Raw genomic sequence first — 14,334 nt, 5'->3', positions numbered from 1 at the left:
ACCAGTTCTGTATTAATGTTCTCAAAGAGATTTAAACTTGAGCATGACAAATTTCGAAGTCATTAAACATAGTTCACCCTAAAATGGAAATTCTGTCACCATTTACTCAATCTCATGTTGTTCCAAACCTGTATGACTTTCTTTCCTCTGTGGAACGAGAAATATATTTAGAAAGTCAGCAACATACAAACAACTGAAAATCATACAAAGCGTCAAACAGGTCTGAAGGAAATTTTTAGGAGAGCTATCCCTTGAAGTGTGTTCGGGACTATGTTATTTAATTTTTCAGAATTTAGTAAACATGCATGAAGGAAATATATAAAGACCAGCCATTCTGACACATAATGATGTAATATACATGCTGTACTGGCAGCGATTTGGCTGGATATTCTGAGCTTCAATGATACACTGCAACACCACTACAGCATGTAATTAGTACAATTTCTGCTCAAGCTGTCTCTAGTTGATCTAATTAGCATTAGTTTCACACAGTGTCTCAGATGTATCATCCTGTTTGCTCCGTGAAGACAAAAGTCCCACCCCTGGCCTCCCAGGGCAGTACCAACTAGGTTCAAGTCGGTACCAGCCCTGACACAACACTCTCCCGCTTAAACAACTCAGGACACCTCCCAAAAGCTGAGTAGGAAACTGGGGGAAGTAAGCCAGTGGGCAGAGCAGCAGGAAAACCCTGAGACTCAACAGCAGGACGCAGAAAAGGAAGAGGATGCACAGTGGAGCTTCAGAGGGTCCACCCAGGCTCAGGTAGGGCCCAAACCCTGCAGTCTCCTCAGCAAGAAGCAGGCAGCACAAACACAAAAGGCGTCTTCAGATACTTCATAGCCAAGCCACAACATACCAGAGCAGACACAAGCCTCCTTTGTTTTACCTTCTAGTTAAAGCAGTAGAGTTGGAGCTCGTTGGTCCCTGAAGCCAAGTCAAGAGTTGAGCCCTGTAAATCACTATAGATCTAATCAAACCTGTCCTGGAGGCCCTTCAGAACTGAAATTATCTACTTTGTAAGAAAAGCCCCAAATAGATTCTATAATTTACCCCTTAACCTTCTGGTATTGTTTGGTCATTTAAAATGGGGATTTTTTTTTTTTTAAATCACTACTTTATTGGAGTGGTAAAAAACTTGCTTTTATAGTCATTATTTTACCACAAAATAAATAAATAAATTGTTGTCTTAATTTGAAAAAGCTAAATGGTTGGAGAAAAATATAGTCACACTTGTGTTCAAAAATGAATGCCATTGGAAACAACTGGAAAATAAGCAAAAATAAAGAGATATTTTTTTGTGTACAATCTACAAATCATTCACGGATGCAGAAAAAAAGGTGTATCCTGAATCAAAAAATAATAATTTATGTCTAAAACAACTAGAGAATTTATAAGGCTTTTATATAGAGCTCTATTGGAATCTAGTGGCTAGACCATAGAATTTCAGATGTTTTACTCAAACCAAATGGAGTTAATCTGCCTTCAAAAATTGGATTTTAAAGGCATTGTCTCTTTCTTGACATGAAATACTGCCATGATTAAAAAGTAATAGAAAATATTAGGGATAAATTGATCACCGTTATTGCATAAATATTAAATTTTACAATGAAATTTTCTAAAAATACAAAATAAAAAGAAAACATTATCAAACAAAAATATATTACATTGATTTCACTGAAAAAAATTAATAAAATCATTTTAGGTATCTGGTCACTTTTGTCCGCAAACAACAAAAGTGTGACTCCCAAATGAACAAAACTAGAGGGTTAATGGTAAAAAGTAATTATACTTCAAATTAAATACAGACGTAATACTCTTTTCATATTCTGTTTTTCGCCTACTATTTTGTAGGAAAGTAGGAATATTTGGATGCACCCTAAATCTATATAAGCGAGTTATTGTATCATTCATTCAACTGATTAATTCAAAAACATAGATTTAGTCAGGAACGCTATAAAACTGAATCAGTTTAGACCCCATTGTGAATTTAACATGGATGAAAATGACACTGTGAGGGACAGACTTAACAATGGCATGCACTGTATGTCTATACCTTGTAATAACCTGTAGCACAAGGCCGCAGAACAACAGTACTGGTGTGGTATTACTGGTGTGAATATTCATTTGTACAGATTTGCATTTTTGCGGTTTACCTGTAGAGAAAATGCTTCCTCTTTGCAAAGTCACCATAATGGGAAACCCATAGGTTCAGGAGGGGCCTAAATAAAAACAATGCTGACAGCATCAAATGAAAATGACGTTGAAATGATGTATTGCCAAGAAGTCCAGCTGACAGGTCACTAATGACCAGTAATGATCAGTAATGACCAATGTTTCCTTAACCATACAAGTGAACTTAAGATAATATGGATTGGTGGTTCTTAAAGTCCATTTTCTTTCAGAATCCAACAAATCTTCCTCAGTGACAGCTGTAATGTATTGTTAAATTTGCCTGATGTAAAAAAAATTACACAATTCGTGTAAACTTGTCCAATGAGTAAAGCAAATGTATTTTTCAGTTAGTTCAGTTAGTTCAGAATGTTCTTGTTCACTGGATTCACTTTTCTGGCAATGCATGCTGTAGATATGCTTCTGTAATCACAGTGTACAGTCATATTTAATCCAGGTACAAAATGGCATGTGCTTCTTTAGTAGTTTCCTCTTTCTTACACCGTGTGTCCTTTAACTTTCAAGAGATTTTCATGGCCTAGCTCTCACTCTGAACTTTATCTTTCTGGGATCTCCTCTCCCTGCTTTATGCTCTTGCAGGAAATAACCTCCGTTTACTCCTTGCATCTAAGAAAAGAAAATCCTATTCATTCCTGATTTCCATGTTTCTTTGTATCTGTGGGTACTAACTGCTCTAACAGAGGGTCTACTGCATCTTCCACATGGGCCCACTCGCTGCCCAACCCCACAGAACAGAAAAAGAAATGTCGTTGCCTTCTGTGGGGTTTCATGTTGCAATTAGTTCTGTGTGAAAACACCTGTGCAACTGATGGACCAAATGATTGCTGCTCAAAAAAAACTGGACAAAAAAATGACAAATGTGCATGAATGTTCCCAACAGCTAGTTTAAATTTCATTAACTCTTAAACCTCTCGATTATAACACATTTTGGTACTCTTTTCAGTGAATGAGCAGAAAGTAGTTTTCTTAAAATATCAGTGGTTTACTGCTGTATAAATGTCACTAAAGGCTGTGTACAGTTACTGGGGTGCTTTTCAATTCAGCCATATTTAGCCTAACCTTTGTACTGTATCTTTTTGTTTTCCTCTTTGCATCTTTCTCTGTAGATTCAGCTGTTGGTGCTGCCTGTCTCTATCAATCACAGAGTCCCTCTACGGTCTCCGCTGTCTGCACCAACTACATTATTTTTTCAAACACCCATCTGCTCTTTCTCCCTGCTGTCTTTAACTAGCTCATATTAAGATAAATATAGTGCCTTTGTTATGTGTTTTTTTGAGCATGTAATGTGTACGTGAAGTATTCCTGTATAAATATATCCCTGTCCTATTGTTCTACTTCTAAAAGGGCAAGACACATCTATAACTCCTCAGTTAAAGATAATGTGATCATATAGTATTTTTAGCTCATGTTTAGATGGAGATTGTGGAACTTCGTATTAAAAGGAAAAGCAACCTATAGGCCTTAGTCAGATCAGACGCCATAATTAAATTTTACTTGAATGGAAAACGAGGCTGTGAGGGATAGATGGCTACTGAAAGTCATTTCTAAAGATTCCTCTCAAGTTTTGATTTAATTCCTGTTAAAAATACGCTACCCTGACTAAACCTGTAATTATTCAAAGCTCACACAATTATGTTGTAAATATATACATGTCCATACAATTATGTTTCTGAAGAAATTTGACCCATTTAATAATGCATTAACTACACAACTTTAACCTGATGATCACTTGATATCAGTACTCCTTGAAGAAGAGCTCCTCTTGTACCAAGATAAGTGCAAAAATGATCTTGTCAGTTCTTTAAAAGGAATCCCTGATGTCACTAAAGAATTCCTCAAAAGGATCGATGACCTCTTCTCAAAACACATTTCTTTCCAACTAACATGTGATAAACAAAAACATCAGCTTGAAGATATTCGGGAAAACTGCAGCAGTCTTTCAAGAGAAGTTGAGAACAAGCTCCAGTCATACTTGGACATAGTGGGAAACCAGTTCACAAAACTTAATGGGGAAAATGCCAAATATACGATAGAGAACAAACGCCTGAAAGAGGACACCACTTGGTGCAATCAGAATCGCAGTGCCATGAATCGTGAGAATCGCAAAACTCTTGAGCTACTTCAGCTCAAGAATGACAAAGACAGTGAAAAACTTCTGCTAGAGAATAGAAGGCTTAAAGGAGACAACAACCTGAAAGAAAACCTTCTCTCAGTGAAAGAAAAAGAAATTAAAATGCTCACAAACACCATTGAGACTCTCAATACTTCACTTGTCAACTGTAAGGTGAGGTTACTATTGTATATTTACACATATGACACAATGACATAAGCACATTGATTTAATTTTATATATATACAAATGATTAAATTACATAATTTTACTTATTTTAATATTACAAACAGCTATGTTTGCAATTATAAATTAAATATGTGTTTATAATGTACTTTAATATTCTTTTAGCCACCAATGCGAACTAACCCATTCATGAACAACTACGGTTTTCCAAACATACCTCATACTGGTGGAACCGGTCTGAGTTCAACAGGCCTGAGCAAACCAAACATGCCATGGCCCGGGACCGGCTCCACTGGGCCAGCATTTTCCAGTCCTAATGGTTTAGGATCCATCCCAAGATGGGGCAGCACAGGATCAGGTGTGACAGGATCTTTAAATACAGCTGTAGGGGCGACAGGGACCATTTCAGGTGGACTGGGCAGCACAGGATTTGGCCATGCTGGATCAAACCCTACTGCAACTGGCAATATAGGACAAAGTGGAGCAGGGATGACAGCCTTCAGCAGTACAGGATCAAGTGGAGTAGGGATGGGAAAACCAGTGATTGGAGGTGCAGGTGTTGGCTCAGTTGGGTCTAACACACCTGGATTTGGAGGAACAAGAATACCAGTTGGTGGGAGTGAAATAAGCCAAGGTAAACCAAGCAGAAGCGGTATTAGTCTTTTAACTGATATATCATTTAGTGTTTTGTGCTTATTTTTATAATGAATATTTCCTAACCTTTTATGTTTGATTTACAGCACAGATAAATCTCCATTTGAAGGAGCTGCATCGTTATTTAGTCCCAAATAACTCAGGGAAGTGAACAAAGTCCTGGCACAACCCCAGGCAAAAACCTAGCCAGAACTGTCTATAACAGTTTGAAAAGAGAAAACCTAATATACTGACCCTGTAAGTCTGTAATGTAATTAATACTAATTATTAACATGAATGTTATTTACATTTTGTGGGATGAAGCTGATAATGTCTTTTGTGCATTAAAATCATTTATGCTTGTATATATCTTATAAATATATATGTATCTTGTATAAATCATTCACTACAATTGTCTTTCTTAGTATTTTTGTAGACTTTTTGGTATTTGGTCTCTCGCTACATGGAATAAAAATAAATAAATAAATGAAAAATAAGCAGAACATGTTTTATATTTCATTTTAAATTATTTTAGCACTTTCTTTAATAATTGGTGACATAATCCATAAGGAATACAAGACACACAAGTAAAGTCACATTATCGGGGTCTGATGGTTATCTACATATAAAAAGGGGATTGGATATACTGTTAATATACTATTGCAGTTAAGTATTACACTGTAATATACTATAAATGTATATTTTTTATTCATAATTACAGCTCAGCTCTGAACCTTACATAAGTACAAAGTCCTAGAATGTCTCTAAATAAGCCGGAAATTAACAGAACAAATGTGTTTACATAAAAACCACAATGACTCCAGTCCACAGGTGTATGACACCAATGCAGTAAAGTGAACATACGTACAAGAAAAAATATCAATGAAATTTTCAATGGGTCCACTTAAAATAAGCTTAAAATAGCTCTGGCTAAGCATCAGGCTATTGTCATTGTTTTGCGTCAATGGGAAGCACTATTTAAAACAGAGCCGCTCTCCAACCAAAGCAAATCCATTTAAGTGCCATACAGAGTCATCACTCAACCAACTGCATGGAAGGTTGAAGTCAGTCAAGTGATTGCATTAATGCATTCTGACGAAATCATGGAATCAATCTGAAATAGGGTTCATATTGAAAATGCAGCCTGTGAGTATTGTGAATGAAGAAATAAATGAATCTTAAATGCAGAGTAAGGTACTGGCAACGCTGCACTACCTGAACATAATGTAAAACAATTAAAATGATTTCCCATGTCAAAAAGCATCCTGTCACCAGGAATGCCAAAAAGGTGGATCAGACAAAAGCAAAGAAACAGGGCGCCAATTAATATATAGAGGCGTCACAGAAGGAGCCTGCCATCCAGCTCAAAGGATATCCTTTGTTTGACATACGCGATTTTCCACTTAAGACAGTAAGATCTCCGGTTCTCAAAGAAGGTGGCTCTGACGTCTGGGACATTGACAGCAACATCTTTGAACTATCTTTGTAAAGACACTGAGATATATACAGAAAACAATGCAATTATTGTTTGTGGATGTGGCTTGTTTAGTGCCAGTGTCTCTGAACATTATATAAACTATCTGATGTTATCCTGAGCTTTCTCGTCATGATAGTTCTGAATAGAGCCAGATTAAATGGTCCCCCTGGGCTTTAAAAAAAATATTTCTGCCACGCTCCATTTTAACATGAAGAATTTTTCTTTTAAAAATAAGTTCTGCATCTCGAGGTAGGCTAAATATCCCTTCTCCACCCTCCGTCAGGAAACACATAGGTGCTGATTATTATTAGCTCCTTCCTACCTCACAACTCATCACATTTTGTGTCTAGAAACTAGCATTCTTTGTTCCCCCAAAGCAATAATTGCATTTCCTATTTGCTTGGACCTTCTATGCCATTCTGGTAAAGACATTAAAGACCAAAACCATCTCTTGTTGACCTTTACACATATTATCTTGAGGGTCTAGATTATATATTTTTTTCTAGAAGATGAAAACAGCAAATGCTATTTATAGCATGTACAGTACTGCTAATTATTACAATAGTCAGGTGTATGTGTACAGTGTATGTGTATATATCTATACAGCTGTGAAAAAATACATTCGCTTTCAAATACATTGGAGTCATTTTTTTGCCTTTCATTTAAATTATTAACTTTTTATGATTTATAATTTTATTTGGATCTGTTTTATGCTGATATGACACAGACAGATATTATAATTACATACAAATGACAATGGGGAAAAATAATACAAAATAGGACTGGTTTGTCTAAAATTACAAATGAATAGGGTAAGTGTTAGGGTCAGCGATGCAATGCAAGAGTGCGTTTAAAAGGGAACTGACATTATATGGTCCTTAACGTTGTTCCTGCAGGTTTATTTATTTTTATTAAAATGGCCTTCAATCTAACAGACATTCTCATATTTCCCACTGGTATGCGGGGATGGTGTGCTGCTCTCTGCCACTTGCTGAAGCTTGTCCTCTGCCTGTCTGACTCCACCGGCCTGCCTACCTGATGGTGTTTGTAGCATGGTGCTAAGGACGGAGTGACTGCGTATTTGACTGGTTTTCCATGGGGGACCTGCAGTTTGCACTTGTATGGGATATGCCCACATAGCAAACGGACTTGGCCCACATGTGGCCTCAAGGTGGCACTGCTGGCCTCCTGTACCCTTTCAGCCAGACCTTTTGCAGGGATCCAGCAAACAACATGAGGGCTGATTGTTGATGGGAGAAGTGTGGCACAGTTCAGTCAGGTGATATGTGGCCCAAATCAGGCTAAGATCTGGCAGCATGTGACCCATGATAAACAAGATAAATACAATATTGCATTATAATGGTTAAATGATCACATACATTTTAATGAAGTGTAGTATTTTTCAAATGTAGTATTTGAAATGGGAAGTCAAAACAGAATGAAACAATATCATTTAAAAATTAAGCAAATCAGTCAAGTGCATTAAACTGCACTTAATTATAATTTTATTAAATTTTATATTATTATTCTTGGTACAAATAATCTTAGAATCCTTACATGAAAAGAAAGAGAAAGGGAGAGAGTATTTAACCATTATCATGTAATATTTATTTGGCTTACTATGGGACACACACTGATCTATAATGGAGAGTGCGGGCACATCATTTTGCATTAGTATGCTGTCATGCACAAACATTAAATAAAATGATCATGAAGGTATTTTATTTTATTTAAATCCTGTATACATTTGATACTTGGTGTGAGAAACAGATTCAAATTCAAACCGCATTCATTTGCGATATGTATCTCCTTCCTCTGTAGCAAAAGTAACTATTTAAAAATGTGCCGTTAAGAAGTTTTACAACAAGTTTTACGGCAGCGATATCATTGGCTTTCATCGGTTTCGTCAGAGATTGCGACATGCCGTGTTTCCGGTGGTGTGTGTTTTGAATCAGAAACGCGTTGAGGGAGTGGATCGGGATAGTATTTTTATCATTTAACAACTTAAATTATGACCTGCTTCTCACACTACTATTATATTCTACCAGAGTGGACTGCAACTGCAATGCATCGCCATTTGGACTTCTGTGGTACTGCTCTTTGAAACATATGTAATAAATTCTTATGATTAAGTTACATGTGTCTATCTGTTACGTTTCTCTTATAGACTGTATAGTTTATACACTCACTCTTTTGGTTGATTTGTTCTTTATAAAAATAAATAGAAAAACCAATGCAATACGTTTTTTTATTGCACAGTTACATGATGTGCGGGTTTTAAGTCTGATTTTCAGTTCAGTTTAATGTACTGTACTTTATTTGCATTGTTTGTGTCTACATTAAAGCATTTCACAAAATGAGTAATTGCGATCTTAGTAATATACAAGGTAATATGAAATATTCCCAGACAGCAATATAGTGTTGGCCCAGATCCAGCCCACATCAGAATCAGAATCAGAAAGAGCTTTATTGCCAAGTATGTTTGCGCATACAAGGAATTTGTTTTAGTGACATAAGCTTCCAGTACACAGAGACACCAACACACAGAAAAAAAAAAAAAAAAAAAGGTAGCCAAATAAATAAGTGTATAAACAATTGTGCTATACATGATAATGGGATAGGATTGAAAAAGATAGGGATGTACTAGGATGGAGGGGTAACAAATAAATATAAGGATGTTGCACTTTTGTTTGCATAAGCATAAGTGGGGAACATTTAACTGTTCATGAGGTAGATTGCCTGGGGAAAGAAACTGTTTTTGTGCCTTGCTGTTCTGGTATTTGCGGCTCTGAGACGCCGACCAGATGGCAAAAGTTCAAAAATGGGGTGACTTGGATGTGAGGGATCCAGAGTGATTTTATGAGCCCTTTTCCTCACTCTGGATGTATACAGTTCTTGAAGGGTGGGCAGGGGAGCACCAATAATCCTTTCAGCAGTCCGAACAGTTCTCTGTAGTCTTCTGATGTCCGATTTTGTTGCTGAACCAAACCAGACAGTTATAGAAGTACACAGTACAGACTCAATGACGGCTGAGTAGAACTGTTTCAGCAGCTCCTGTGGCAAGTTAAACTTCCTCAGCTGGTGAAGGAAATACAACCTTTGTTGGGCCTTTTTTACAATGGAGTCAATGTGATTGTCCCACTTCAGGTCCTGAGAGATGGTGGTTCCCAGGAATCTGAATGACTCCACTGCAGTCACAGGGCTGTTCATGATGGTGAGTGGGGAAAGTGCAGGGGGGTTTCTCCTGAAGTCCACGATCATCTCCACTGTTTTGAGCGTGTTCAGCTCCAGGTTGTTAAGACTGCACCAGACAGCCAGCTGCTCAACCTCTTGTCTGTAAGCAGACTCATCACCGTCCTGGATGAGGCCGATGACTGTAGTGTCGTCTGCAAACTTTAGGAGCTTGACAGAGGGGTCTTTAGAGGTGCAGTCGTTGGTGTAAAGGGAGAAGAGCAGAGGGGAGAGAACACATCCTTGAGGGGCGCCAGTGTTGGTGGAGCAGCTGTTTGATGTGAATTTCCCCAGTCTCACTAACTGTTGCCTATCTGTCAGAAAGCTGGTGATCCACCGACAGATAGAGCTAGGAACAGAGAGCTGGGTCAGTTTGGTCTGGAGGGTTGTTGGGATGATGGTGTTGAAAGCCGAACTAAAGTCCACAAACAGGATCCTCACATAAGTCCCTGTTTTGTCCAGATGTTGCAGGATGAAGTGCAATCCTATGTTGATTGCATCATCCACGGACCTGTTTGCTCGGCAAGCAAACTGCAGGGGGTCCAGTAAGGGTCCAGTGATGTCCTTCAGATAACCCAGAACCAGTTTTTCAAACGACTTCATGACGACAGACGTTAGAGCCACAGGTCTGTAGTCGTTAAGTCCTGTTATCTTGGGTTTCTTTGGGATGGGGATGATGGTGGAGCGTTTGAAGCAGGAAGGTACTTCACACAACTCCAGGGATCTGTTGAAGATCTGTGAAAAGATGGGGGCCAGCTGGTCAGCACAGATTTTCAGACAGGCTGGTGTAACACCATCTGGGCCTGGTGCTTTTCTTCTTTTGTTCTTCTTGAAGACCTGGCGCACATCATCTTCACAGATTTGAAGAGCAGTAGGTGTGGAACGGGGGATTGCAGGAGGTGTTAATGGTTGTGCAGGGAGATGGTCAGAATGGGTGTTGGGGGTTTCAAATCTGCAATAAAACTCATTCAGGTCGTTAGCAAGCCGTTGATTAGCCTCAGTGCAAGGGGATGGTGTCTTGTAGTTTGTGATGGCCCTCAGTCCTCTCCAAACTGAAGTTGAGTCGTTGGAAGAAAACTGGTCTTCCAACTTTTTAGCGTAGGTCTTTTTAGCCGCTCTGATTTCTTTGTTCAGTGTGTTCCTGGCCTGATTGTACAAGACCCTGTCCCCATTTCTGTAGGCATCCTCTTTGGCCTGACGAAGATGTCTGAGTTTTACTGTAAACCATGGCTTATCGTTGTTGAATGTTAAATAAGTCCTGGTAGGAATGCAAATATCCTCACAGAAACTAATATAGGATGTTACAGTCTCTGTGAGTTCGTCCAGATCGGTGGTAGCAGCTTCAAAAACACTCCAATCAGTGAGGTCAAAACAAGATTGTAAATCCTGCTCCGTTTCGCTGGTCCATCTCTTCACAGTCCTTACTACAGGTTTAGCAGATTTAAGTTTCTGTTTGTAGGATGGTATAAGATGAATCAGACAGTGATCAGAATTTCCCAAAGCTGCTCGTGGAACAGAGTGATATGCGTCCTTTATTGTGGTGTAGCAGTGATCCAATATATTACTGTCTCTGGTGGGACATGTGATGTGCTGTCTGTATTTTGGCAGTTCACGGGAGAGATTGGCTTTATTAAAGTCCCCCAGAATGATTAAAACAGAGTCCGGGTGTTGTTGTTCTGTCTCTGTGATCTGATCAGCAAGTTTCTGTAAAGCTGAGCTCACGTGCGCTTGCGGATGGATGTAAACACTAACCAGAATGAACGAGTGAAACTCCCGCGGCGAATAGAACGGCTTGCAGTTGACAAACTGCATTTCTAGATCATCTGGCCAACATGGATTTCATGTGGGCCAGATGTGGGCTGGATCTGGGCCGACACTGCTTGCTGTCTGGGTTGGGTCTGGGCCATATAAGGATCAGGTGTGGCCCAGATTTTTGGATTCTGATTTACTTAAGGCTGAGAATTGGCACCAATAATAAAACCTGTTTTGGCCCAGATCAGTGCCAGCTAAGGCTGATTAACTGGCTGAGATTCGGGCCGGTTATGGCCCATGTGTGACCCAAGTCTTTAATCCAGTTCTGGGCCACTTCAGGGCCGTCATTCTTTATGGTACTTGGGCCGAGGGAAAAGTCATTGTGTGGCCTGGATCTGGACCAGAAGACATTTGCTATGTGGGTGGTTAGACGTGGGTTGCTTGATTTACTCACTTAATGAGGGACTTCACTGGTTATTTAATTTTTACTCAACAGTTTAGACTGCTGGGTCGGACATATATTCTCACTTAAAGAGGTCATATTATGCGATTTCAATTTTTCCTTTTTCTTTGGAGTGTAACAAGCTCTTGGTGCATGAAGAAGATCTGTAAAGTTGCAAAGACTAAAGTCTCAAATAACTCTTTATCAAAGTTAAGACTCTGCCACGCCCCCTAAAACGGCTCGTTCTAACACGCCCCCACATGTCTATGTCACTGTGTGGAAATATTTGGGTAATGCCGCCCAAATGTTCACGTAAAAGAAAGAAGGCGTGGTTTCAGTAACCACATTTAGTGTTGAAGCAGCCATGTCAGGGAGATGCTGTGTGTTTCTAGGCAAAAGCAAAAACATTTTATTTGGTCTTCCGAAAATAGATGCATTTAGGAATCTTTAAGATTACTTACAACAGAATGCAACACATTTTATGGACGACCTAGGAGAGGAGGTAATTCTGACTTTGCTACGACAATCTAGTGCTTCTGAATCAGCTACTGGAAGTATGTTTTCTTATTAAGTTTTTAAATAAAGTGCAAACACATAAGAGCTTCATCACTGTATCATTCACGCCACTCTGTTCCCCTTTCGGGCTTAAACTGATGGTAAAACTAAGGACATTATTAACTTTACATTATTAAGTCTTTACATTTATTTTGAAAGATGACGATTTTGGAAAGGGCCGTTACATTTCCCATGAGTGCTTGTGGTGTTTGGCCAATCACAATTCAATGGGTAAGTTGGCCAGTCAGAGCAGACTGGGCTTGTTGGAAGGAGGGACTTTGTAGAAAACGACATGTTTGAGAGAGGTGTGACATAGAGGACCTACAATAATGTACAGTATTTGAAAAATAATGTGTTTTTTGAACATTAAAGCATGTCAACATATTCTGTAACACCAAATACACAAAAAGCATCATATGACCCTTTTAAAACTATGAAGAGTTCAGATGCAAAAGCCTCTAAGTGCCATCTGAAATTTTCATCTAAAATGAGCATTTTACAGGCTCCAATATTTATGTTCAGCTATTTAACTTTAAAGGGGCCATATGATGCTGCTTAAAAGAACACTATTTTGTGGATTTGGTGTAATGAAATGTGTTTATGAAATGCATTTTAAAACACATTATTTTCCACATACTGTACATTATTGTTTCTCCTCTATGCCTTGCCATTGGGAAATCCGTTGATTTTTACAAAGCTCGTCGTTCTAAAAAGCGAGGTGTGTTCTGATTTGTCCTAACCTAACCAGTGCGTTGTGATTGGCCGAATGCCTCAAGTGTGTGATGGAAAGTTAGGCCCCATTATAAAAAAGGCATTTGTTGCATCCAGTGGGGACATTATTATGGATTGTAATGACTTATAATGTCATTTACAAGTTGCGTTGCATCACGCTGCATAAACATAAAACCTCGTCTGCATTTGTGATAGGAGAAACATGTGGGTGTCACGCTGTCAGTCTCTGTTTTCCTGGGTGTTGCCTAGTGAGCTCACTTCTCCTTAGGCACTTCACCATAGGCACTTTAATTCCTCTAGTCTGGTTCTGTCTTCACAGTAATTGCACTCCAATTAAATCGCACAGGTGCTGACAATCCTTTGTCATTAGTCTCCCTATGTATAGCTGTCTTTCTCTGTCATCTGTATGGAGTCCTTACCCTTTGTGTACAATGTTCTCGTCTCCAGAGGCTTCCTCTTACCTTCTCGTTCCTCCGAGTTTCCTATCCGTTTCATCCGGTTCCCTCTTTTTGTTTTGTTTGGTTTGTCATCCTGGACTGTTTATTTTGTATTTACCCTTTTTGTTAATTAAAGACTACCTGCAATTGGATCTACCCTCTCCTTGTGTTTCTCCTAAACCCAACCGTCACAGAAGGACTCCATGAAACTAGATCCAGCGGTATGTCTTTTCGTGTCTCCTCCCCAACCAGCATGGTGGAGCGGAGGAATAAATATTTAAAATTGGCCTCGTTCAAGCAAGAGGGCAATGACGTGGGAGTAATGGCACTGGTTTTTTGGTCCCTGGCAGAGGGCCTGGATTACAATGATGCGGCCCTCATGGAATATTTTAGCACTGGACTGGATGACCCGGTTCCTCAGGAGGAACTCAAACAATTGGATACATTCGGGTTCTGGGAGTTTGTGTGCTACCTGCAGCATCGGCTTCCATGGGATACCCCAGCCACTCCTGTCTCCTCCGATAGGATGGCCGCCAGTCCAGAGCCACTGCCCAGGATGGTCACCAGCCCAGCGTCACAGCACAAGATA

General features: G+C 39.2%; 1 protein-coding gene across 1 annotated transcript; it reads left to right on the top strand.

Moving 5' to 3' along the window:
* Positions 1 to 3,714: 3,714 nt before the first annotated feature.
* LOC127939842 (uncharacterized) lies at positions 3,715 to 5,616 on the top strand. The gene is made up of 4 exons (XM_052536130.1): positions 3,715 to 3,727; positions 3,930 to 4,474; positions 4,652 to 5,120; positions 5,227 to 5,616. Exons 1-4 carry the CDS (start codon positions 3,715 to 3,717, stop codon positions 5,289 to 5,291), a joined length of 1,092 nt encoding a protein of 363 aa, XP_052392090.1. The 3' UTR covers positions 5,292 to 5,616.
* Positions 5,617 to 14,334: the final 8,718 nt, after the last annotated feature.

This window comes from Carassius gibelio, chromosome A2 (assembly GCF_023724105.1).
Source record: "Carassius gibelio isolate Cgi1373 ecotype wild population from Czech Republic chromosome A2, carGib1.2-hapl.c, whole genome shotgun sequence".
In the NCBI taxonomy this organism is placed as follows: domain Eukaryota; kingdom Metazoa; phylum Chordata; class Actinopteri; order Cypriniformes; family Cyprinidae; genus Carassius; species Carassius gibelio.
Note: the sequence above shows the minus strand (reverse complement) of the source record. Positions and strands in the feature narration are given on the sequence as shown.